Source organism: Hetaerina americana, unplaced genomic scaffold (genome assembly GCF_022747635.1).
Source record: "Hetaerina americana unplaced genomic scaffold, ioHetAmer1.1.p SCAF_6, whole genome shotgun sequence".
NCBI lineage: Eukaryota > Metazoa > Arthropoda > Insecta > Odonata > Calopterygidae > Hetaerina > Hetaerina americana.
Window position 1 is genome coordinate 89,400,126 of NW_027287205.1, and position 27,084 is coordinate 89,427,209.

The 27,084-nt window shown below is 38.7% G+C and overlaps 2 protein-coding genes across 5 annotated transcripts in view; one reads left to right on the forward strand and one right to left on the reverse strand.

The window, feature by feature from the left end:
* Nucleotides 1-8: 8 nt before the first annotated feature.
* GPHR (golgi pH regulator) lies at nt 9-17,120 on the forward strand. The gene is made up of 9 exons (XM_071594138.1): nt 9-139; nt 330-493; nt 584-690; nt 847-1,156; nt 6,361-6,602; nt 6,920-7,101; nt 13,004-13,192; nt 13,306-13,371; nt 16,716-17,120. The coding sequence occupies exons 1-9, from the start codon at nt 98-100 to the stop codon at nt 16,971-16,973; spliced, it is 1,560 nt and encodes a 519-aa protein (XP_071450239.1). The 5' UTR covers nt 9-97; the 3' UTR covers nt 16,974-17,120.
* A 13-nt stretch (nt 17,121-17,133) lies between these two features.
* Nucleotides 17,134-27,084, reverse strand: part of Ehbp1 (Eps15 homology domain containing protein-binding protein 1) — a 77,877-nt gene continuing 67,926 nt past the window's right edge. For 2 of the 4 annotated variants that reach the window (XM_071594135.1, XM_071594132.1), the window contains one exon: nt 17,135-17,574. The gene's annotated coding sequence lies outside the window, so the exon portion shown is untranslated. Of the gene's footprint in view, nt 17,575-27,084 lie in introns of all 4 variants that reach the window. The other 2 variants (XM_071594133.1, XM_071594134.1) reach the window with 2 other exon arrangements.

Below are 27,084 nucleotides of genomic sequence, written 5' to 3' on the forward strand. Positions count from 1 at the left end.
GAAATAACTTTTTCGACGACTGGAATGCGCGTCGTCGTTTACCCGCTATAACTAAGACAGAACAAACGGAGAGGTATAGGGAAACAATATCGTGACAATGGGTTTCATAGAAGATACATTTATTATGCTGATTTCTCAGGTGAATATAATATTATTGGAAAATATACGCTGGTTTGAAATAAACTTGTGGTTTTGTTCGGGCATATAACACGAAGAGAAACGAGATAACCCAAATCAATGAATTATATTGGACTTAACTCAGGAACTATCTCTTCATCTGCTTGATGTTGATGCTTCCGTAAACAATTTGAATATTTTTTATATTGTAGGTGATCTTTTTCGTTGGAGGATGGGTATTCTTTGTCAAGAAATTATTTAGAGATTATGAAGTTCATCATAATGTGGTGCAACTAATATTTTCATGTACCTTCTCCTTGTCATGTACAATGTTTGAACTAATCATATTTGAAATACTTGGAATTTTAAATTCAAGGTAGGTATTTCTTTAGATCTAAGTTTTGATTGCATTTTATCTATTATTTTAGGTGGTTAACTGTTTTAAATAAATTATCTATTTTCTCAGTTCTAGATACTTTCATTGGAACGTTGGTCTCTATTCCATGTTGTTTTTAGTTATTGTTTTGATTCCATTTTATATTGGCTACTTTATAGTCAATAATTTAAGGTTCGGTAAGTAGGATCCACTTTTCCTCTCGCTGCTTAGTCTCTTGCATGCATCTCTCCTCTGTTTTATGTAATGACCTAAAGATACTACCCCTTGCATATTGTTTATTGGCATTGTTTAGTAAATTTCATTTTGCCTCAATCATTTACTTATCTCCACAGTGAGGGCAAGTCTGGTAAGGCCGTTAACGCTGCTGACATGGCTGGTGTATTTGTATTCCTTTTGGCGAATCGGAGACCCTTTTCCTATCCTTAGTTCAAAGAAAGAATTACCGCAGCCCTCCACTTGGGGTTGGTTGTGGTGGTTCTGGCCATGGGAAGGATGGAGGTTGTACAACAGCTCTGGCCCAGGGCTTTTCTCAATTGAGCAAGGGGTTAGTCGCATTGGAGTTATTGGAGTCACAGTCATGGCACTTCTCTCCGGATTCGGTGCCGTAAATTACCCCTACACCTCCATGGCATACTTTATGAGGTAATGTCTCCCTCATTCGCGAATCATTGCGAACGTCCTTTTCATATAATTTAATGTTGAGGTTTTAGGAAAACATACATAATTAATGCAACAATTTCAGAGCGTAAAAATCATTCGCCTTGACTGGGACCCGAACCCAGATCCCTCAATATCCGGTCGAGTGCTTTAGCCACTTAAGCTACCGAGGCGTCCTCTTAAACTCTGAAATTTTGGGGCTTTTAAAGGAACTAGATGTTATGACGAAATACCGTACATACAATGTCACATGTATTCGTAGAGTGTTTAGTGTATTAGTTAAGTGTTCTTTGGAATACATAATTAAGATTTCAATAATATAGCGGCATTAAGTAGGCGTAGCAGAAGGTTATAATTACTTATCGAGAGATATTATTTCTTTTAATGGAAGTATGATGGCCGTACATCCTCATTTCAGACCAAAAACTATTGAACTAATTTAAAAGGGCCAAATTATCATGCCTAGTAATTTCACCAATTATATCTGCCTTAAAGATAATGTCACTTCATAGGGAGCCATATGACTTTCGGTAGATATTAAAATAATGCAAGCCCATGTGTGTGTATACTGTACATGCTAGAAAACTAAATGTATTATATATATTTATGTGGGTGTGTGTGTTAGCCCTAGTGAATAAAAACTCAGACACATGCTTGAAAGAACAGAAACTCGCACGTTTTCAAATTTACGGTGGTCGCGAACCACCGTTCTCCTCTCTCTCCTCTCCTCCTCACCTCTCAAGGAAGAGAATGAAGGAGGTCCTTCTGTTCTCTGTTTTCGTTCACTAGTGCTAACTTGATATACATTATTATTCACACCCATGAGACTTTCACATACGTTTTGTGAATATATAATATATATGTATTCTATAGAAATATTTTTTTTAACAATGCCTTCTTAAAAAAATACTTAACTCTGTGCCCACTACAAATTATCTTTGGCATACTGGGGAATTATTAGCTCTTAGAAAAGATTAACTTAGTTACCACCACACTGACAAAACCAGTGGAAGCCTGCATGACCAAGAGGCTTCCTTAAAATACAAGAGAGATTAGTATAATTCAGTTACGCGTGCAAAAAATAAATCTTCATAGGATTTTATATTGGATGCAAAAAATAAATGAAAGACAGCATGGCAAGTAATCAACCAAGAAGTTGGTCATGGTAATGGAAAAGATACTCTTCCTTTTATCCCAGATGCTGCAAATAATTTTTTCTAAAAAGCTGTTGATGCCAATGTGTTCTCTCGAAATGTTGATGTTGCCAATTTTAACAACATGCTGCAAAATCTTCCTCCAAATAATTTCAATTTTAAATGGAATTTTGTTTCCATTTGATATTAGATCGACTGTTAAAAAATTTTCAAAATCCAACAATAAGGATATTCATGGTCTGTCTAATTCCCTAATAGAGGACATTATTGTGTTCATTGCGGAACCATTAGATGAGAGTCAACTTATGTTTTGAGACGGGAGATTTTCCAACAGCTCTAAAATATTTTAAAAAACAGTACCTGTCTGGCGGTACGGTAAAAAACAGTACCTGTAAATGCGATAAAGATGATTTAGCTAGCTACCATCCCATTTCCATAGTCCCCGTTTTTGGTAACATTTTTGAAGCTATTATGAAAGATCAAATATGTAATTTTTTGAGTCAAATAATCTCTTTTCCAAATCACAAGTATGGCTTTTGATCTGGGAAATCTGCAATTTTGGCAGTAGAGTCCATAGTTAATTATATCATTAATACATTTGAAGAGAAGGAATCAGTCTCTGCGACACTATGTGATCTTAATAAGGCTTTCGACTGTGTTAATCATTCAATATTAATAATAAAGCTAGAATATTATGGTGTTAAGGTAGTTTCACCGAAACTAATGAAGTCATATTTGGATGATCGCCACCAATTGGTTGAACTTGATGGCTGTCGATCTGCACCTCTTAAAGTAAAATGTGGTGTACCACAGGGCTCTGTGCTTGGCCCAGTACTTTTCATCATCATTATTTGCCCTGTAATATGAAACCTACATCTGTTTTATATGCTGATGACATTACTTTTGTGCAAAAATGTGAACATCTAGAAGATGCAAAGGTATGATGTAGCGCTACCCAAAGACAGACTAAGGAATGGTTTCATATTAATTATTTACATTTAAATGCTAACAAAACTCAGCATATTGTGCGCAGTCTTAAATCAAAAATATCTGATATTATAACTGCTAAAATACTAGCAATTTATATTGATACATAACTTAATTGGGAGACTCACATAATTCAGACCAGTAATAAAATGAGTGAAGCTGTTTATATGTTAAGAAAGCTCAACTTTCTCATTTCCAAAGAGTATCGTTTAACACTTTACCATGTCTTATTTCAATGTCATTTGAATTGAATTCACATTTGAATGTGTTGAGCTATGGGGTCATTCCCCACATGTCAAACAAATGTTGCTGCTACGAAAGAGAGCTATTCGCTCTCTTGCTAATATACCACCACGTGATTCCTGCAAGCCTTTTTTTATTAGGTGTGGAATGATGACTGCCCTCAGTTTATATATCTTTAAGGCTATGATTCATGTGAAAGTTAATCTATAAACTTACCAATTAAGATCTAACATCCATAACTACTCCACAAGAGGTAAATTAAATCTAAATACTACTTATTCTAGATTGTCATCAACTTACAAAACATTTCATAACATGAACATACGACTGTATGACTATCTGCCAACTCAGTTGAAATTAGACTGTATCCAGAGTTCCAAGAATAGGGTATATACCTGGTTACTTGCTCACCCACTTGACTCATTGGATGGATTCTTCTGTGACAATCTTCATCACATTTAAGAACTTATGTTTAGAAATTAAATAATATTTATATTGATAGCATTTAATATGGTTGCACAATTTTTCAAAATGAATAAAGTATTTATACACAGACACACACATTATGTGTTTGTGTGTGTATATATATATATATATATATATATATATATATATATATATATATATATATATATACATACACACACACACACACACACATATATATATATATATATATATATATATATATATATATATATATATATATATATATATATATATATATATATATATATATATATACATACACACACACACACACACACATATATATATATATATATATATATATACATACACACACACACACACACACACACATATATATATATATATATATATATATATATATGTACACACACGCACACAAAAAATATACACACACACATTATATATATATATATATACTCATATGTACAGAAACAGATATAAGGAAAAGGGATAGGAACACACATAAAGGACAAACACAATAAAGGTGGGGAAGGCGGAATCGAACGGATCACAAGAGTAAAAATATTTCCTGGACCGAGACTCGAACACCGGATCTTTCCACTTGCTGGGCGGATGCTCTTAACTTCCTTTGGTGGGTGAAACAGCCCCCTGATGCCATCTCTTGGCTAAAGAATCGGGGCGTTTGGCGACATATTAGACCCACGTATCTCAGGGTAAATTACGTTTCCTGGATAGCTCAAGTGGTTAAGAGCATCCGCCTGGCAAGTGCAAGGATCCGGTGTTCCGGTCAAGGAAATATTTTTACTCTTGTGATCCATTCGATTCCGCCTTCCCCACCTTTATTGTGTTCGTCCTTTATGTGTGTTCCTATCCCTTTTCCTTATATCTGTTTCTGTATATATGAGTATTTATTCGCCGTTCGGCAGGATTTTATATATATATATATATATGCTTTCATAGACTTAACACGGAAGTGCCGAATAGTACAATACACAGTAACACATAATATAGAAACACAAAAAGAGAACACTCACACGTATTTTCTTGATATTTCGACGGAAACAATCCGTCTTCCTCTGAAGATATAGAAGTAATGACTCAGTCATTACTTCTATATCTTCAGAGGAAGACGGATTGTTTCCGTCGAAATATCAAGAAAATACGTGTGAGTGTTCTCTTTTTGTGTTTCTATATTATGTGTTACTGTGTACTATATATATATATATATATATATATATATATATATATATATATATATATATATATATATATATATATATATATATATATATATATATATATATATATATATATATATATATATATATATATATATATACACACACACACACACACGAGGGTCATCCGGAAAGTAGTACCCGTTCGTGCCGCATGAAGTGCTGACGACGCGAGTAGCTGCTGGACGAGGTCAGATAGCTTCAGTGGCTTGTCTGCCTTCTCTGAGCCAAGTTGCGTGACGCTAGCATTGCCTGTGTTGTTTCTGTGATTGTTTACAATGTTTAAAAAAATTGAGAACGCCGCCAGTTGTGAAGTGAGGGCAGTGATTAAATTCCTCAATGCAAGAAACGTTCGCCCATGTGATATTCATCGCCAATTAAAGGAGGTGTATGGAGACAATGTAATGGACGAGTCGTCTGTTCGGCGGTGGTGTCGCAACTTCAACATGGGGAGGGGGAACACACACGACGATGAGCATTCGGGGAGACCGTCTGTCATTACAGACCAACTGGTGAGCTCAGTTGACGAATTCGTGAGGAACGATCGGCGCGTCACAATTGATGACATCTGTGAGCATTTTCCCAATGTTTCTCGAACAATTGTTCATGAAATTGTTAAACACCATCTGCATTATGCAAAAATTTGTGCAAGATGGGTCCCTCGCGTATCTCAATGAGCTGGCGGCGAAGGACTATGCAGCAGGAATACAGAAACTTGTCACACGTTATGACAAATGCCTTAATTTGCTTGGAGATTATGTTGAGAAGTAGTTTAAAGTATCCTCTTTCAAATAAAATTTTTTATGTTTGTTAATATTTACTTTTGTCTTTTTATTTCACGAACGGGTACACTTTTCCGGATGACCCTCGTGTGTGTGTGTGTGTATATATATATATATATAAAATCCCGCCGAACGGCCAAATTTGTAGTAGAAGTAGAAGTACTTGATGTAGAGTAAGGTGGGTTATATATTGATAGGGGAAGCAAAATATTTATTTGGTAGTTGTGTTTATCCAAAACCTGCCTTGATGGGTAGATTACCTAATAATAATGAGACTGAAGAATCTCCCAAAGGAATGTAATCATTATCCAGCTGCAACTTCTTTTTTGTAGACCCGTGACGGCATCCGATGTGCACGCCACTGAAAGAAGGCTAATGTTAACCCTTGATATGATTGTGGCAAAGAAGAAACGTATCGCATTAGCCAAAAGCCGGAGACGGGGCGAAACAGTGGCATGGAGGAGAGGAATTGGTTCTCCTGGATCAACTTCACCCGTGGAGCACCAAACAAACTCTCCCCAGGGTCTCATCTGGGGACTCCTGCGATCAGTCACGTCCAAGTCCAACGAAGAGAGTATCCTTTGATGGGCTAAATCAGTCTGCTATCACTGAATAGTGGCAGTGAAAAAATCACTGCCCTAAGAAAAACTATGCCATGGTATTGTGACACAAAATTAAATTGAGCCACCTTAATATATTGCGAAAACTCATTTTCATTTTTGTAGGATTGAATGAAAATTCCCCTCATGCTGCTGCAAAAGGAGTCTAGCTCTTGGGAAGTAAATGAAGCCCCTTTGAAACTTCATTTTGTATTCCTAATCAGTCCCTTAGGTTGTGAAGGTGATTCTCAGTAATTTGAACCAACATTTTGTCCTTGACATTGATTTATGGATGTTGGGCAGTTGAAGTTGGAGGTGGCGGGCCTGGAGGAACTCAGCAGGCAATTGTTTCTTGAAGCACATGACATGCACAATGGAATGGAGAGGATTGAGTGGTCTGCAACCTGGAAGGGCAAATACTTCAACTTTCTTGGCTACTTCTTCTCCCTTTACTGCCTGTGGAAAATCTTCATTGTAAGTGCACACATTTATGATCTCCTGAGATTAAGGCAGAGGTCACAGTTAGGCATGGGATGGTTTCGACAACTACTTGAGGACGACTTTCGACGACTACTTGGGTCAATCAATTGTTATGGTAGAAATGAGGTGGATAAGTTGGATAACTATCAATATTTGGTATTCTACCATTTATGGTACGTCTTGGATGGAGAAAGACTGAACAATGATAAATTTCATTGCATCTCCTTATAACAAGCAACAAGCCCTATTCTTCAATCCTACATATGTTCATCCAACCACAAACTTCAGCATCTCATTACCCATCAAAACACTCTGCATCCATCTTACGGGCCTTTTTTGGAGTGTCCAATGAACAATCTCTCCTCCTCATTTGTTTTCCTTTCAGTCAACTTAACCTAATCAACATTTCAAAAGCCTCCAATCTATGCCTAAAATCCAGATTCATTGACCATGTTTCTGCACCATACATAACGACGCTTCATATCATAGTTTTAACGAGCCTTTTCTTAACATATTTACTCAACATCCCTGTCATCAACTCCCTCCTCCTTGTGAAAGCTTCTTTGCCAAACACAATTCTTCTCTTTACGTCCCCACACTTTGACCATTTCTGTCCAAAACACTTCTGAGTTAGGTTAAATGTACCACCTGTTCTAGTTTTTGCCCTCCTATTTTAATGTTAAACTTAGCCTTTCTTTTTCTGGAAAACTTCGCAACTTTAATTTATTTTTATTGATTCTCATCCTGTCTTTATCGCACTGATTTGATAATGTATTCGGCAATGTTTGCAAACCCTTAGCTGACTTGCAAATGAATCCTTGATCTGAACAAACCTGACTTTATGAATTCCCTTCCAACGTTCATATCTTCTTCCATTCTTCTCATGCCTGTTTATAACTGGCTCCACTTAAGCAGTGAAAAGTATGGGTGATAAGAGGGCATCCCTTCCTTACTCCTCTTCCTAAGAATGCCCCCAATTCTTCATATGCTCTGCAAAACTGGGCAGTCAAAGACATGTGCTGGTAGTGCATAGCTCACCTATCACTCTTATGGAACACACCCCGATTCTATTCTGCATTCCTTTCAATCAGTGATCTCATTACTGCAATGGCATTGTGTGTGCCAATCCCCCTCCTAAACCCAAACTGATCATCCCCCAAGTAATAATCATTTTCCCCCCACTCTCAATCTTCTTGTTGACGATTCTAAGAACCACTTTAGCTGCTGGCGAAATCAAACTTGTGGTTCAATAATTCTCACATGTGCGTCTCCTCGTCCATAAACATTTTTTTTATATTTTCCTATCCTTCTTTTGCCTCCCCATCTCCCTGCCCTTGCCAGTACTTATTACTTCCACCTTGTATGCCATCATATTTGTTTTGGTTAAAAATTTTACAATCCAGTTCCTTTTCCATCTTTTGTCCTCTTGAATCTGACATTGCACTGCATGAATACCAAATGAATCACATTATTATTTCTCCACATCATCATTTTTCACACAATCACAGTTCTAGGGATCGTGATAACATACAATCCCTTTCACCAAATCAAAGGTGTAGTCCATGGGGAGGGATTTGGTATTGTTATAAAAATAAATGTGTTTTGCTTTTATATCCTGTGGGACATTTAACAAGTTTTTGCAAATTGTTTTTCAGGATATAGTTAAAATGGTTTAAATTATGATTATTAAATATTGAGTATTATAATACTATGTCGTAAGCTTCATTTTGTTATTTATTTATTTATTTGGGATACATTGCTGTTAGGCGATAAGCCGGGTGGCAATGACATGATATAACAAACAGTAGTCATTCTTAAAACATATCACAGTGTCATTAAATAGTCGCCATTAAATAGTGTCATTTAACAATCCCATCATGTATACCTTTTGCATTCACGCCTAAATGATTTAATGCTTTTGGGTAAGGGCTTAAAGAGTTCATCAGGCAGCTGGTTCCACTCTTTGATTCCCATATTTAGGAACGAAAACTTGGCGGTGTTTGTCCTTTGGGGCATGGATTTGATTTTAAGCGGGTGATCATTCCTGCCGAGATAACATGGCTTATTTACACTCTCGTTCAGTTCTTTCCAGCCTCCGTCAGCTTTCAATATTTTAAAAATGGCACACAGTCTATTCAGCTTCCGTCTGTTCTTTAGTGACCCCCATCCTAGTGAGCCTAGCATGTCACTTACACTGTCGGTCTGCCTATGTCGCCCTAAAACGTACCTGGCAGCCTTCCTTTGCACTGCTTCTAATTTTTTCACATGCCCTATTTCAAAGGGATCCCATACTGTGGTCGCATATTCGACAATAGGCCTTACAATTGTTTTGTAGGCCAATTCTTTAGTTGATTTAGTGCTTCCTTTGAGGCTCCGCATGACCCAGTGGAGCGATTTAAAGGCCTTGCCTACCACATAATCTGTGTGAAGTCCCCACCCTAAGTCTTTACTTAGGTGTACCCCTAGATATTTACAATTATCTTTTGTTACAATCGTTTCTCCCATTATTTTATATACCCTTCCCTCACCTGCCTTCCTTTTGGAGAATGAGACGTGGATAGTTTTTGCAATGTTTATCTCCATTTTGTTGATTTTGATCCAATTAGCCACATTATCTATGTCACCCTGCAGAACGTCGCGATCACTGCTGCTGCTGATTTCCCTATAGAGTATACAGTCATCAGCGAACAATCGTATTTTGGAATTGACACATTCCGCAAGGTCATTCACGTAACAAAGAAACAGAGGAGGACCAAGCACGCTACCCTGAGGTACTCCGGATGTGACGCGGGTTTCTTCTGAGATTTTGTGCCCAACACGAACCTGCTGGGTTCTATCTTGTAGGAAGGCCTTCGTCCATAGTAGTACTCTTTTATCAATATTTAGTTTTCCAATTTTATCTAACAATCTGTCATGGGGAACCCTGTCGAAGGCTTTTGAGAAGTCGAGTATAACTGCATCTATTTCTTTACCTTTGTCTAAGCAGTCTGATATTTCCTGGCAGAGTCCAAGTAGTTGGGTTTCGCATGAGTACCCTTTGCGAAAGCCATGTTGGTATTTAAATAGCCAGTCCTTATCCTCCCAGAAGTCACGTAGATATTTTGCGACCTTCTTCTCCATTAGTTTACAGGTTACAGACGTTAGGCTAATCGGGCGATAGTTCTCTACATTGCTATTGGTCCCACCCTTAAAAATTGGTATTACATAAGCCTTCCTCCAATCATCGGGGATTTGATGATTATTTAACGTAATGTTAAAAATGGTGCGCAGATACGGTATCATTGCCTCTGACCCTAATTTGAGTGCGTCTCCAGAGATGTTGTCAGGGCCAATCGATTTGTTGACTTTAAGCTTTTTTACTTTGTCCATAACTTCGCGGTCACAGATCTTCATATACTTAGGAATAACAATATTACTCTTTGAAGGTGTGATGACTAGTTCACCCGGACATAATACGTTCTCCCCTTCACAAACATGAAAAACACGTGGGGGGAGGTTTCCACTGAAATCCTTGCTAAACACACTTCCATACCACTTGTTGAGCTCATTTGCTTTCCCTTCATCATCTGTTATAATGTCGCCCCCTTGGGTTTGGATCACGCCTACCTTCACCTGGCTGTTTTTTCGTCTTCTTAAGTATTTGTAAAATTTATTTGTATCGTTTTTAGTGAGAATGTTCACTAAGTATTCTTCTTTTGCTACCCTCTTTTCCCTATTCAGTTCTTTTACTATCGATTTATATTTGCACAGATATGGGTTCCCATACTTGATCATAGAGTGACTCCTCCTAGCCTTTCTCTTTAGTTTTTTTATTGCGCAGTTATAGTACTCGGGGTCGGTGTTACTTTTGAGAGTCATTTTTGGAACGAATTTTTCCAGCCCTTCGTTGACAATGTCTTTGAAACTGTTCCAGATGTCGTTTACAGTTCCCCCTGTACAAGCCCAGTCCTGAAAACGTTCCTTCAACAAGGTACGAAACCCATTGCTATCTCCTTTGCTGTATGGCTTTACTGTTAGGCATGACTAGGAATATATTCATTGTGCATTGTGAATCTGAATGCAAGGCATAAATTGCATTTCCCATCAATTAACTCAAGGGATCAAAATTAATAATTTAATAACCTAAATACAGCCAATTTTGGCATTGGACCAGAAGCAAGTGTCTAAATGCCTAAGCCCTGGATGGGATTTGAACCATCCGCCTGTTGGTTAGCGGGCAAGGTTACTCCAACTTCACTAATGTTGGAAATTGGAGCTATAAATTAAAGTTCCTCAAGACTGCTGTCAAAATTTTGGCTTTGACATTGAAATGTTTTGAAGGTTTGGGATAATTTATGCCCCAACTTATTATTTTGGTGTCATGACTGCCCTGATAACTCCTAACCCATCTGAAGTAAAGCAGTGTGAAGCGTTTGAAATCCCAAATGTAGAAATAAAAAAAAGGATCGAACATAGTGTGGTGATGGATGTGAATTTAACGTTGCTGCCCACGGGGCTATGCACGTTCATGTGGCTGTTTATACAAGTGTGAAGCACGCTATAGAGTTGGAGATATCCCTCCAAGGTTGTTGATAGGGGGCGGGAGGGCCTCCTTAAAGTGCAGCACCAATAGGGCCAAGCTCACTGATGGGTAGGTGTGTGTGGAAATTAATCCTGCCACCAGGACTGACTCACAAGACCCACCCTAACAGTCTCAATGGAGGGGTTTGCAGGGATGGATGCATTCCGAATACCAGGGATGAGGTTCAGAACTTCGCACATGGCACTAACCAAAACACAAAGCCAAACAATTGACAGAGGCAGGTTGTGACCTTAAGTTGCCAAGGTGAACAGCGGAAAAACTAGTTTAGAAAAGAATGGAAATGGGACAAAATGGTGACCAAGTTTTCACATATTTGAGGTACCTTCATGACCAAAATACACACATCTGCCTAAAAATAAATTTTTGTGGCATGAAAATTTAACGAAGCCCCATGGCATGTTTGATCAAAAATGGGCATTAGCGGGTTCATGAAAAATTGAGAGGCTGAGTTCAGCATTAAAATTAGATGGCATATGGCGAGTGGAACAACTGTATCCATGTTGAAAGGTTGTGGTCAAAATGGCTGGGGATTAAGGAGCAGAATTGCATTAGGTGAAGAGTCAATCACAAAAGGAAGAGGGTGTTTTTGACTGGGATCCTTCGATGATTTAGTTAATCATCTTTGATGTGGAGCATAGTTTTTCGGGCTTGGAAACTCAGGTCATAGAGGCAAGTGGATGAGTGTGGATTGGAGACTTAAGGTAAGCAGGAAAAGAATGGGAAAAGTATATTGGATGAAATGGATAAGAAATGAGGTGGTGGGTGGGGAGAAACAAGAGGTGAGGGTGTTATTTGTAGGAATGGATACGCAAGCAGTTGGAAATTTGGATGTATACATGGTGCGTTCCAAAAGTATTGCAATTATATTTTTAGATTAATATATGCTTGAACAGATTTGCACAAACACTTGAAATTCTTCAAAGGACTGTCCTCGGGCCTCTAAACATTTTTTCCAGCGACTCTACCATGACCGATACATGCCCTAGAAGGCGTCTTCGGTGACCTCTCGTAAGGTCTACGTCACAGCTGATCGGATCTCAACTATGGATAAAAAATGGGTTCCTTTCAGGGCTGCCTTAATCCGAGGGAGCAAAAAGAAGTCTGCTGGGGCGATGTCAGGACTATAGGGGAGATTGGGCAATAGGAGTGGTGCAGGAAATTCAATTGCATTACTTTTGGAACGAACCCTGTATTTTGGTGGGAATGAATGTTCATATTGAAACAAGGGGTTGGCCTTTCCAATATTCTCTCCTTACATCTTACTTACTCTCTACTTTTGACTAATTACTTTTTATCATCTTTTGTTTTCCCCAGTCAACCATAAACATTGTTTTTGACCGTGTTGGTAAAAAGGACCCGGTCACCAGGGGCATGGAGATTGCCGTACATTGGTTGGGCATCACGTGGTTGGACGTGACATTCTGGTCACAGCACATTTCCTTCTTCCTGGTTGGTTGCATTGTGGTCACTTCCATTCGAGGGCTTCTCCTCACTTTGACGAAGGTGAGGCGAGTGGATATTTGTGGAGTATACCTCGTGTGTGTGATACCAGTACCCTCCACTTCCCGCACAAGACTTTTAACCCTGTGTAACCTCTCTATTTGCCTCTATTCCAGTTCTTCTATGCCATATCCAGCAGCAAATCTTCCAACATTATTGTTCTCATATTGGCTCAAATTATGGTGAGTAACATGTTGTTATCTAATATTATGGGTTATAATTCATAGATTGAAAAGGATACATGAAGGATTTGTATAAGTTTAGCTTGGAAAGTCAATAGAGAAATGAAAACTACTTACTATATTGCCGTGCCCATTCGATGCACACTGATTTTTTTCAGGTTAAAATTTACGAAAAATTCTTGGGTCAGACAGAAAATGATCAAAGTATTTTTACGTTAACACTTGATATGAATAAAATTGAATTTTTACATAGAAAAGCAGTCACACACGCACATGTCAGTGTTTAGTCATTGTAGAGTACTAGAAATTCGACATCACTGGGCCAAAATGCCTTTAAGTTGCCTCATGTCTGCGTTCTGAAGCGTAGTTCACAAATTCAAGTTTAAATGCAATGCTATATGAAAATCTTCTCTCTTTAGATGCCATGGGGTTATTTATCATCCAAACTTTTTATGCAATGCTTAGTTTCCGCTATTATTTTGATATTCCCAAAAATTCCTTTGATTTAGCCTGAAAGCAGCACTTTTTTGGCCTTTACATCATCGGACTATCAACTGTGAAAACAATGGAGACGATTACAAACACCCGAGCCCTAGGTGGAGGTAAACCCACCCAGATGGGAATCGAACCCACGACCCTTGGATTAGCAGACGAGGATGTTACCCCACCGCCAACGGCCAATTAGAAGATATTGCTTCTAATAAGTATATTGGAAGCAACCATTTTCTATGCCTTTACGACACCCTCATCGTAATTTAGGTCTAATAAATGCAGACTGCAATTTTATCGGGAGAGATACAATGTGTGTTTGTATGAGCAGAGGGGCAACATCTCTATTGGACCAACACGTATTAAGTTCACCGCAGCATCGCATGTGAGGTGATGCTTAATGCACTGCACTGTGTGAATTGATGATTTATTAAAACTATGTTGCTTACTGCTGACTCAAAACAGTGCTATTAATGACATATGTGTTCCAGGGCCGAGGTCTGATCAATTATTTGCAATCTAAAATATATTGGTCGCTTTGATCATGAATATAAAATTTGAGAAATAGCAGACTCAATGACTCCTCTTTCACACACTGGGACAATATGGGATAGTCTCTGTAGGGTCGGAGATGACAAAAATCACACCATCTAGGGAATAAATAGTTTTACTCAGAGGCATACATTTTCACTAATCTTGTGTGTTATGTTGGCAAATCCCTTCCTTCATGACCCCATGGGATGATCACGTAATGAATGCAGTGCACGTTATAACATTCCATATCCTTTTTCGCGATCTTTTCAAGCTGCCCCCTTCTCTATTTGTGGGGAGATGACGCTTCACACGCCATTCGCTGCCAGCGGCGGGGTTCACATTTTCTACCCATGACCACGAGTTGCATTGGAATGAGAATCAATGGAATTTCCCCCTTCTTACTTTCCAGTTCATCATGACATGTCTCTTGGTATGGTGGAGGTCTATCGTGTAAATGGTTGTGGTTCACTTTTATTCATTTCTTTTCACCATAATTTTCATACACCAAAGACCTATTTCATTGGGCAAAATTAACACTTGTGCTGTTGAAATACTAGGCATGTATGTAAATATTTAAGTTTTTTAGTGAATGTTTTTTCCCTTCCTCCCCCTTGCCCATTTCGCCTTGTGCTTGCAACCACACCTTTCTGGTGGACCATGGCACATTTATGTAATGTAGATTTTTATGGTGAATCAGCTCGAGGTTGCAGCAGCTTCAACCATATGCCCCCAGCTCATGAGGTGCCGGCTGATTAGAGCAGGTGTTGGAGTAAAAACAGTGTGCCTGGTGTACAAGTATGAAATGTGAATTTTTTTAATTGGAAGAATGATGAAGGGAGCTTTATTCAGAGTATGCTCCATTGCTAGTTAAACATTTTTCCCATCTTTTGGACAATTTGTGGATACCTGGGTAGTGAAAATCTTTTCCTTTTGCCGGGAACCATTCATCGAGCTATTTTTTCACATTGTAGTATGAACATAGTACGAACCAAAACACTGCTCGGCTAGTGCATGGCTCAGCTATGCAAAGTGGTAATTGGGAAGGAACTAAGTCTTGTGAGTAAGCAGCATGGGGTACAATTTTCCAGCTGAGTGCTTCCAACGTGTCTCAAACTGGTTTTGCCATATATGATGGAGCATTGTCATGTAGAAATATTATCTTGTGTTGCCTCTTTTGGTATTCTTGTCTTTTTTCAAGCGTCGAACGGTTCAAATTGAACAATTGTGGATGGTAGCGATCAGTATTAACATTTACACCAGGTTTTAACAGCTCATAAGAGACCATTCATATACTAACGATGCCATGCAAAAACAACTTTCTTTTGTTTCATGCAAGCAAAATTTTGCATGTGTCTTTGCGAGACAGGTGGAGAGGTGCATCTCTCCATCTGTCGGTCCTCTGAATCTTTCCCATCTTTTGTAGGCAATTCGAAACAGCTTGTTGACCAATGCTCAGTTGCTCTGGGAGTTGTTTTTGTGTATCATCTTTGTCCAACAATGCCATGTTCACCATAAGCTGTCAAAGTAACCGGTATGATTCAGCAGCAATTTTCTCCGAATGAAAACAAAAAATTAATTCTGTCTTTGTTTGGTATAAATCTCAGCATATTGAACATAGGCAACACTTTTTCAATTTATCACTCGGACACTGGTTGATGGCGCGACAAATGGCATATCTTTATACCACAAACTGCACTGGATCACCATCTGTTGTCTGAAATCCACATTTCATACCTCTACACCTTGTATCTTATGAGCTCAGAAATATAGTAAGTTAATTCTAATGCTTTTCAGATGAAGTCCTGGTTTTGAGAAGCAAGTTGGTAGATCTCCATGGCATTTTCACAACTTTTCAACGCATTGAAATGCAGTTTAAATAAATGTAGGTCATGGTGTTCTTAATGTGTACAATATGCCTTGCATTGAAGTACTCCATTCAGTCACTCAAAAGTTATGATGCATGTATAACACACAAAATAATGTGCAGTCCATTAAGAAGCCATAGAAGAGAAATGAATGGAAATGCAGCATTTTAATGAATGCAGACTAACAGCTAAAGATAAAAATTTTGAATTGCTTTGATTAATACAGTTGGAATTTTTTAATTTTATTTTCATACCATGTACTTGGCATTTTGAAGTGATTTTACACAAATGACTGAAGAGGTCTTTAAGCCATCGTGAATTAAGTGCATAAATCATTGATTAGGGTAATGTTGACAACTACTGTGATTATTATTGCCTCCTCTGTGGATAGCCCTGAGATTTCATTCGTGGTGCTCGTGTATGTTATCGTATTTCCATATTTTTCTTTCGTTTCAGGGAATGTATTTTGTGTCATCTGTGTTACTGATGCGAATGAACATGCCAGCCGAGTATCGCATCATCATAACGCAGGTGCTGGGAGAGCTTCAGTTCAATTTCTACCACCGCTGGTTTGACGTCATTTTCCTCGTCAGTGCACTTTCTTCGATTGTGTTCCTGTATCTGGCACACAAGCAAGCACCTTCAGGGACGGCAGCAAACGGAAATGCTCAATTGGGAGCCATGAGTGACGTCACGTGGAATATGGCTGGCTAAATTATAAAAGAGCCCCCCAATGCATTTCCAGAATGAGCCCGTGTAATTTCAAGATCGTGGACATGAAAAGGCTTTGAAGTTTTGATTTTTAACTTAATTGCTGTTTTGCAGTGGCAAACAAAGAACAAATAAATTTATGAAAAGCAACATTTTTATTGTAAACACTGTGAATGGTTTCCTTTTATGTATTTTCGGTTAGTTTTTGAATTATTTCACACAAAATGACATTTTTACCCCCTTATCTCTAGAGCACAAAGGCTGGCATTCTATTTAAATACTACTATCCAAGTGTTTAAAAAAAGGTGAGGAACTATATTGAATAAAAACAAAGCGCTTCTTATCCATTGGCTCATGGAATCGAAGTCCTGTTTTTCAAGAGAAGAACACACGCACACATGCACGCACACACGCACACACAAGTTTAAAAATTATGGAAAACAATGACTTTCTAAAAAATAAAGATCGCAAAATAATATTAGGGGTTAAAGCAAAAGAGAGGTCTTCTTTGGCAGTCTTCTACGGCAATCTGCTCACACAGAGGCAAACAATGTGCAGACAGAGGCTGGAGCACAATGAAGGCCTGGCACCATGAACAAGGAAACTGAAAACAGGAAATGTCTCAAATTATCCACAGGAAACGTCCTCGTGAGGCGGTAAGGAGAAGTTTCATCACATTACACCACTGATATTATCTATATCATTAAAAAATAAATGAAAGCAGTTTGTAATATGACTCATGGAGTTTAGTTACGAGTTATGATAGTTCAATCACCATGGAAGACAACTGCCTAAAAGTGAAGTGAAGAATCAATGCAGTAAGTACTCCCCAAACTTCTGGCTCCTCCCTCCCCGCATCTCTCTTATTTTGTACATTCATAAAATTTCAATTTAACAACTCACAACATTTGAATTTGTGTTAACCTGTAAATTATTGAACTTGATAACAGAAAAAACAGTTTTGTTGAGTGGTTATTTTTTGACATTTGACCATGGTTTCAGTGCTCAGCATCATCATCAGATGAGCAGTCACCTGATGATGAAGACACTCTGCATCAAAGCCATGGTCACCTGTCAATAAAATCCATTCTGCACAATTGCTCTTTCTGTTGTCAGTCCAAAATGGAATTCCACATGGCAAATATATTTGGATCATAAAATCAGTATGCCCAAATCTTTAGTCTTCCCAAGGGCAGGTATGTAGAGAGATTATTTTACATTACTCCAAAAACAGCACTTTGGCCTTTACATCGGACTTATAACAACAATACACCGTTACAAACACACAAGCCCTAGGTTGAGAAAAAACAACCTAGGTGGGAATCGAACCCATGAGCTGTGGGTTGGCAGGTGAGGTTGTTAACCCGCCACTATTGGGGCTGACAAGTTAAGACTCTTCCAGTTGTATATATGAATATTTTTTTAAGGTAATCTACCGGTTAAGGTAGGTTTTTCGATGGACACAACTACCAAACAAATATTTTGTGACTACTAACAAAACACAAACCTAAATTCTACTCTACACCAGGTCCCTCTTCATCTCTGAGTACTTTCTTCCGCCCTTCATCCCGTCCAACATCCCTATCCTGTTCCTTCCCTTTCCTCTTTTGCCCAACATTCTACCCTCTATCACAGTCTTCAACATCCCACTGCCGGTCAACACCCCCTTCATCCACTTTTCCTGCCTCCATAGGATTGCTCCCAACAAACCCCTCTCTTCGCCCACCATACCAAGTACTTCCTCATTTGTTTTCTTCTCTGTCCATTTCACCTTCTCCATTCTTCTCCACACCCACATTTCAAAAGCCTCCAATCTACGTCTATCCTCCTGCTTCAATGACCACGTTTCCGCGCCGTACATAGCTACGCTCCATATCAAAGTTTTTACGAGTCTTTTCTTAACATCCTTACTCAAAGTCCCCGCCATCAACTCCCTCCTCGTGAAAGCCTCTTTGCCTAGCGCAATTCTTCTCCTTACGTCCCTACTACTTTGACCGTGTTGGTCCAAAACACTACCGAGATACGTAAACTGTTCTTCCTGCTCTAGTTTTTGCCCTCCTATTTTAATGTTAAGCTTGGCCTTTTTCTTTCTAGAAAATCGCATAACCTTTGTTTCATTAATATTGATTCTCATACCATACCTGTCGCACTGAATTTCCAATTCACTCAGCAATGCTTGCAGCCCCTTGGCTGACTGACAAACTAAAGCTTGGTCATCAGCAAACCTACCTGATTTTACAAATTCCCCGCCCACTTTCATTCCTACCTCCAGTTCTTCCCATGCCTCTTTGATCATTTCCTCTGCATACAGGTTGAACAGCAACGGTGATAATGGGCAACCCTGCCTTACACCCCTTCCTAACACTGCCCATCCTGACTCCCCGTTTCCCACCCGCACCTGAGCAGTCTGAGACATGTACAGGTTGCGGATTAGCCTCCTTTCCCTCCAATCTATTCCTATTTTCTGCAATACACTCATTCGTTTTTCCCAATGCACTTTTCGAAATCTACGAAACAGGCAAATACCTCCTGGTTGTGTTCTATATTCCTCTCGATTAATAATCTCATTACTGCAATGGCATCACGCGTACCTCTCCCCTTCCTAAACCCAAACTGATCATCTCCTAAGTAATCATTTGCCCTACTCTCTATCCTTTTGTTTATGATCCTGAGAACAACTTTAGCTGCGTGGGATATCAAACTAATTGTCCTATAGTCCTCACATGACGTGGCCTTTACCTTTTTCGGAATCGGAACTGAAACTGCTCTCACAAGGTCTTCCGGCCAGATTCCCTCCTCATAAATGCTACGGATCAGCCCATATAGCCTCTTCCTCCCACATTTTCCTAAGCATTTTAAAAGTTCCCAGGGAATGTTATCAACCCCCACGGCCTTATTTAGTTTCATCTCCCTTAATGCCCTTTCTATCTCATTGTCTAGTATGCCTGGACCTAAGCTGTCTTCCTCTACGTCATTTTCTTTTTCAATGTCTAACTGTGTTGGTCTGAGTTCTTTACTATACAGTTCTTCTATATACTCCTTCCATCTCTCTTGGATCTTTCCTGCGTCAACTATTACCTTACCCGCCTTATCTCTAACTGTTAGCATAGCTCTTCCTTTCTTACTTCCCGATAACGATTTAACTTTGCTATACAGCGCACCGATTTCACCCTTCCTCTGCACACTTTCCATATCCTCGCACTGCGCCTTCCACCATGCTTCCTTTGCTTTATTTGTTGCCCGCCTCAATTTATTGTTCAATTCTTTGTACTTCATTTTGCCTAATTCTGTATTTATATTCTTCCATTTTCGCCGCTCATCCATCTTTGTAATCATCTCATCCGTGATCCATGGTTTCCTAGTCCTTTTAGCGTAAACGGTTCCAATAATGTCTTTTGCCGCTTTAGACAACCCTTTTTTGATCATTTCCCATTTTTCTTCGATAGTAATAAGCCCTTTACCATCCTCCATGATTTTCTCTACCGCCTGTTTGTATTCCTTCCTTTTCAACCCATTTAATGCTTCTACATTCCATTTTCTAACTCGCCGCCCCTGCCTTATCTTTTTGAAACGTACGCTACATTTCATAACAACTAAATTGTGGTCTGAGTCCGCATCCGCTCCCGGAAAGCTGTGGGAATTTATCACACTATTCCTAAACCTGTGTCTAACCAGGATATAATCTAGCTGATATCTTCCTGAGTCACCTGGCATTTTCCATGTATACCTGCGTCTTTTGTGGTGTCTAAACCAAGTGTTGGTGATGACTAACCCCTGTCTCCTGCAGAACTCAACTGCTTTCTCCCCGCGGTCATTCCTCGTGCCCAAACCGTAGTCGCCCACCTCATCACCATCTCTTCCTTCGCCTACCGTCGCATTCCAATCCCCCATCACTATCAAATGTTTCCCTGCAGGAACACACGCGATCATGTCCTCTAACTGATCGTATATCTATATATGAATATATCATTCAATAATAGGGTAAATATTTTTTTATAATTTTGAAATAAGTTTGCTTCTAGTCAAAGGAAGCAGTAACTTGCAAGCCTCGTATCTCTTTCATTAGACTGCTGTTAAAGTTTCGGCTATATCCATCTCATGGTTTCATTGCAAAACACTTGTTTTAGAAAAATGGAAAAAAATGAGTTTCATGGGGAGATTGAATATTTCCATTACATAGCACTGAAAGAGATTAAAGCTTAGTTGGATGAAGTTCATCGGTTATCGGCTCCAGCGTTTGCCAATGTATACAATAGGGTAAAGGAGTTTGAACGTGGCTGCACATACACAAATGATGAACATCGTTTGGGATGTGGTTTTGAGTGATCAATGAATCAGAGTTCACTAACTGTTGAGGGCACAAGCACATCAAAAGGTATAGGGTTCTCAATTCTGTATGAGAAATTGGGTGTGAAAAATATCTGGTTGATATGAAACTGGATACACTACATAATGGGCTTCATCCTGTGATTAAATACTCCTGACAAAGAGGAAGAGTCGAAGCAGTGGGTTTTTTAAAGTCCATTCGGCTCTGAAAAAGGGGACGAGAATGAAATCAGCCACAAGGTGACGTGTCCTTGGTTTTTTGGGATGAGCGTAGAATTATATACATTGTCATTAGGGATTCAAGATGGTGGCCACTTACTTAGCAAGCCAGTGTAGCTCCTGCAATATTTCCCTTAATTCTACAGATAAAGTAATTAATGGCGAATTATGTTCACGCTTTTTTCATTCCAAATACACTAATCTGAATGATCTCTTTTTGAAAGCCGTATTTGAATGCGGAGATATTTTTTGGAAAATGCTTTTCCTGTCGTGCTAATAAGCTTCCACTATCTAACATGGCGTCCGATATCGACAGGCTGAAACAGGATGTGGCGGCTCGACCCTTGAATTATCACTGAGTGCCATTACGAATGCGCCTTCGCGGGCAAGTGTTTTGGGTTCCGGCATTCGCCACCAGGGTCCGCCGCCAGGGCGCAACCACGCCGCCAGAGCCACTCTCGGCCTCTCTCTCTCTGACTGGCTCTGGCCATGGTGGTCAACCAAAGGACGCTGCTTCCTAGTGAACGACTCGTTTCTGGCTTCGCCACCGCACGGGCGAATATTTACTGTTCGATCGCCTAATCAAGGCTGTCATTTGCTGAACGCAATAAACATTGTTAGGAGGTTTCATCATTTCCACCGCGATTCCTCCTTCACAGGAAATGATCATTTTAAAAGATTCTCTCGCAACGAAAAAGGCTACTAACGTATGTAAGGGTGTATCATTTGCTAAAACCGTAAAAGTCAACCCAGAGAAAGATTTTGCTTCAGATAAATCGACCTCCAATCGGACTAAATTTAGCAGTGAGTTGATAAGGCAACAGGTGCCGATCTCGAAAAATGTTTGTGTTACTCCCTCAATCACTACAGTGCTACCTCGTATTGCTGACGAGAAATGTGATAAAAGTGGTGTAGAAGAACTTTCAGCAGAGGGAGACGATGGATTTGTTGCTGTGAGCCACAAACGTAGGCGCCGTAAATCGCCGATCATCGGAACATCTACGAAAGAATGCTCTCTTTCGGGGATCCCTCGTCTTTCCCATCTCCATGTGTGGAACTTCACCTCCGATACAACAGTTACCCAGTTGGGAAACTATGTTAAAGATGAAATCCCGGAGATTAATACCTCAACGGACTTGGAGATCGAAAAACTTAAGGTAAAGCACAGAAATTATACATCGTTTCGTGTATCCACACGCCATAAGATTTTCGCGAAACCCTCAGTAATGCTGCCTTTTGGCCCAAAAATGTGTTCGTGGGTAATTTTTCTTTTTTAAAGCCACGCCTCCGACCAACACCGGAAGGAATTACCCGTTATTTGAAGCTCTTGCACATAAACATTCGGTGCATACGTAATAAATTACTGGACCTCGAGGTTCTAGTAAACGAGTACCAACCCGTGTCAACGAACATTGGTTAAATGCGAGTGAACTTGACTCTCTTCATGTGCCTGGGTATGTCATCGCTAGTGCCTTTTGTCGGACAGTCCACAAAAATGGTGGTGTTTTAATTCTACTGTTTGAATGTTTTCCCAGTATTCCCATTGGTTTCCCATACGAATTTCTCACTGAAGGACAATCATTTGAGTGCTGTGTTGCCTGCTTCAAAATGGATACCACTGTTTTTTATATGCTGTCTATTTATCGTTCGCCTAAGAGTGACTTTTGCATTTTCCTGACCAAACTAACGAAACCCTTGGAATTAATCCATAGGTCAATCCATGAACCTTGCATAATAATTACAGGTGACTTCAATTGAAATTTTACGGCCGATTCTAAAGCTAAAAAGGAATTCATGAATTTACTAACGTCATTCAACATCAATGCTACGAACAGTGAACCTACTAGAGTGAGTGCTAGTTCCCAAACAGTTTTAGATAATGTACTAACTAATATCGACCTTGAACTAGTACAAACAAAAACCAATAATGCCCACCTATCAGATCACTACCCACTCCTTTCTACAATTGCTGTGTCTACATCCAAATAAAGTAAAAAATACTACAAAAGGTATTTCTCTGATCAGAATATGATCGCCTTTTGTGACTTATTAAATTCCCATGACTGGTCCGATTTGTTTTCCTTGAAGTCCTTTGACCTTAGCTTTGAATATTTCTATTCCACCTATCTACATTACTTTGAAATCTGCTTTCCCCGTGTCCTGAAGCATACAGAAAACAAAAGCTGCTCTTCTGTTAACTACAACAGTCAGTGGGTCTCTGATGAAATTCGCCAGCTTTCGAAGAAAATGAAAGATGCCGCAGTGTATTACAAAAGTAAATCAAATCCAGCAGATCGCCAAGAATACTCAGTACTCAAGAAAAGTTATCGCCAAACCTTACAACGTGCTAAAAAATCTTTCAACAACCATAGACCAATGCAGACAATAAATCTAGAGAGATTTGGAAAATTATTAACGAATCCAAGGGTCCACATAATGTACAAGATCTTCAAATGCAGGACTCCGCTGGTAATGCTATACCAGATTACTCTAAAATGGTTTCCATTCTGAACGATTTATACCTATCCAATCAAAATCCCACAGTTTCAGTCAATTCAGCTAATTATTCTCATATTCCTAACTCGTGTAATTCATTATATATATTCCCATGTTCAGCCATGGAACTGACCAACATAATCAATATATTCCTTAACAAATCAGGTCCTGGATTAGATGGCATCCCAGGGATAGTCATAAAAAGGTCGTTTAATGCTATTAAGGATCAGCTGCTGATCTTAACTAATGAATCCCTAAAAACTGGAATTTGCCCAAGCCCTCTTAGATCAGCAAAAATCGTGCCAATATACAAAGGGAAAGGTTGCAAAATGGCAATGAATTCTTAAAGAACAATATCCCTGCTGAACCAGTTGGGGAAAATATTTGAAATAGTTTTTTATCAACGTCTGGTATCATATCTTGAAACATATAACCTATTATCCACATCTCAACATGGATTTAGAAAAACAAAGTCCACTACAATAGCCACATATCACATGGTGAATCAAATTCTTTTAGGATTGGATAATAGAACTGAAACTTTAGGATTATTTTTTGATTTCACTAAAGCTTTTGACTTCGTCAATCATCAGTTACTCCTGTATAAACTGAAATGCTATGGTATAAGAGGCACACCTTACAAATGGATTGAATCTTATCTAAGTGAACGGCATCAGTATGTTGAGCTCTCAAGAAATGGCTCCAAATTTGTTTCCCCTGGTAGAGAAGTAACACTGGGTGTTCCCCAGGGTTCTGTACTTGGTCCTATTTTATTTTTAATTTATATCAATGATCTCCCAGACAAGCTTAAGTTCAGTAAGGGGATAGACCCAATACTGTATGCTGATGATACAAATATCATTGTGTCAGCCTCCTCAGTAGACAGTTTGACGGAAAGAGCAGCTGAAGTAGCACAGACTTTCAATGAATGGTGTCTTCATAACTTTCTAAAACCCAATATAAATCCAGCCTGTATATTCTATTGTTTTAGGCTTCACTTCGTGGAAGTATTTAATATCCACACTAAAAAGAAAGACTTGTACAGTATAATAAAATCTGTGGAAAAGTAAGTCTTTCTTTTTAGTATGGATAAGTCCAGCCTGATTTATTTTACCATTAAAAAGAAAGTTTCCACTGCAATCTCAGTATATGTAGAAGGTGTGAGCATTCCTCAAAATTCCAGTACCCAATTCCTCGGAGTAACCCTGCATAGAAACATGTCTTGGGAGGAACACATTTTCAAATTACGTAGAAAGTCAAGCTCCCTATGCTTCCTCATTAGAAATATTAGATATTCTGTAAATTTAGAGGTCCTTCTATCCATTTACTATGGGGAAGTTTATTCTCGTGTTACTTTCAGTATCCTCTTCTGGGGTTCCTCTCCCCATGTGGGCATAATCTTCAAAATCCAAAAGAGGATTATACGTATTATGAGCAATGCTCCTTGTGATGCACCATGTAAACCTCCCTTCAAAAGATTTGGTTTATTACCAGTACCTTGCATATATATATATATATATATATATATATATATATATATATATATATATATATATATATATATATATATATATATATATCTATATATATATATATATATATATATATATATATATATATATATATATATATATATATATATATATTTAATGTCATCTTACATGCAAAGGGTAATATTTCCCAGTACAAGTCCAACCACAATCACCATAGTCACTACACAAGGACCTGCAATGACCTGCACCAACCATTTGTCAGGACACACAATACTGCTCATGGGCCCAAAGCAATGGGCTTAAGGTTATTCAATAAACTTCCCCATGAAATCAAATATGAAACAAATGTACCTGTTTTCAAGAAAAAGCTGTTTAACCTTTTAAAAAATAATATGTTCTATTCTGTAAATGAATACCTTGAATTGTCGCTATGCGTCAATTCCGGCTTAAACAATTGATATGTAATTATACTAGTGTATTGGTATGTGTATATACATATTGTATCTCTTCTAAAATTGTGAAATTTATATCTGACAGGTCCTATATTTGTGTATGTATGAATATGCAACAAATCTCCGTACAAATAAATGTATTATTATTATTTGCAAAACTGACAAATGATAAATGGAGAATATTATGCATCACTTCAGCACCAATTGAGTGAAGAAATCAAGACAACACACGGGTAAGAAATGCTGGGAATATTGTCTCGAGCTAAAGGGATTGAAAAGTTCAATCTAACCAAACTGATTTTGTTTTTTTTTATTTTTCCCGAAGGACTTTAAGAACGACCTTTGTGTTACACTTGTTGCAAATGGAATATTGATTACATGCATGTCCTAACTATGCGATGTTCCCCGTGCCCTCGACCAGGACACAACGTGACTCCTTTGTGCACATCCATGAGAACTATGCTGGGCCACCTAAACTACATTCTCTCGCTCAATCGCATCTTCTCACCCAATACTTGAGCACACGGATCTGTGCACATACCATGCACCCTTTAAAAACCAACATTAATTAATTAATCCCTTTCTGTACTTGACACTCTCTGGAGAGAAAAAAATTGTTGGTTTACAGCAACAGCAGCATTTCCATTGGTAAACCCATAAACATACAACATAACTTCATTTATAACACTTAAAGTTTTAAAGACATGATGAATGTAACAGGGCAGCCCAGATTACATGCATAAATAATTGAGTTAAATGATTCCTTCTTACCGTTGTATCTATTCTTTAACATTAATTTGGGTTCAAGTGAATTTTTTTGGATTACTAGCATTGTGAATGGCACTGGAATGTATGAAAGGAAGTAAATAAACAAAATAATTTGCATTTCTATTTTCTTGTAAGCACTTACTGAATGACCGAATTAATTACCTGTTTCCCTCAATGGACCCTGGATTCTTTTAGCGGATTCTATAAGGGAGGTTTTTTAAGTCAACCCCCCCCCCCCCCTAGCCCACTAATAGGTTGCTGCACCAGGACTCAACTTACCCCCCCCCCTCTCTCTCACTTACTCCCCCCCTAACTACCCTGCCTCCCCTCTTGGAGCCAGGCTATAGAAGTTGGAAAATT

Excerpts from the sequence above, each read along its gene's own strand:
- GPHR (XM_071594138.1), top strand. The coding sequence starts at position 98 with ATGGGTTTCATAGAAGATACATTTATTATGCTGATTTCTCAG. Across the intron at positions 140-329 it reads TTATTATGCTGATTTCTCAG|GTGATCTTTTTCGTTGGAGG; the intron begins GTGAATATAATA and ends TTTATATTGTAG. Across the intron at positions 7,102-13,003 it reads GCCTGTGGAAAATCTTCATT|TCAACCATAAACATTGTTTT; the intron begins GTAAGTGCACAC and ends TGTTTTCCCCAG.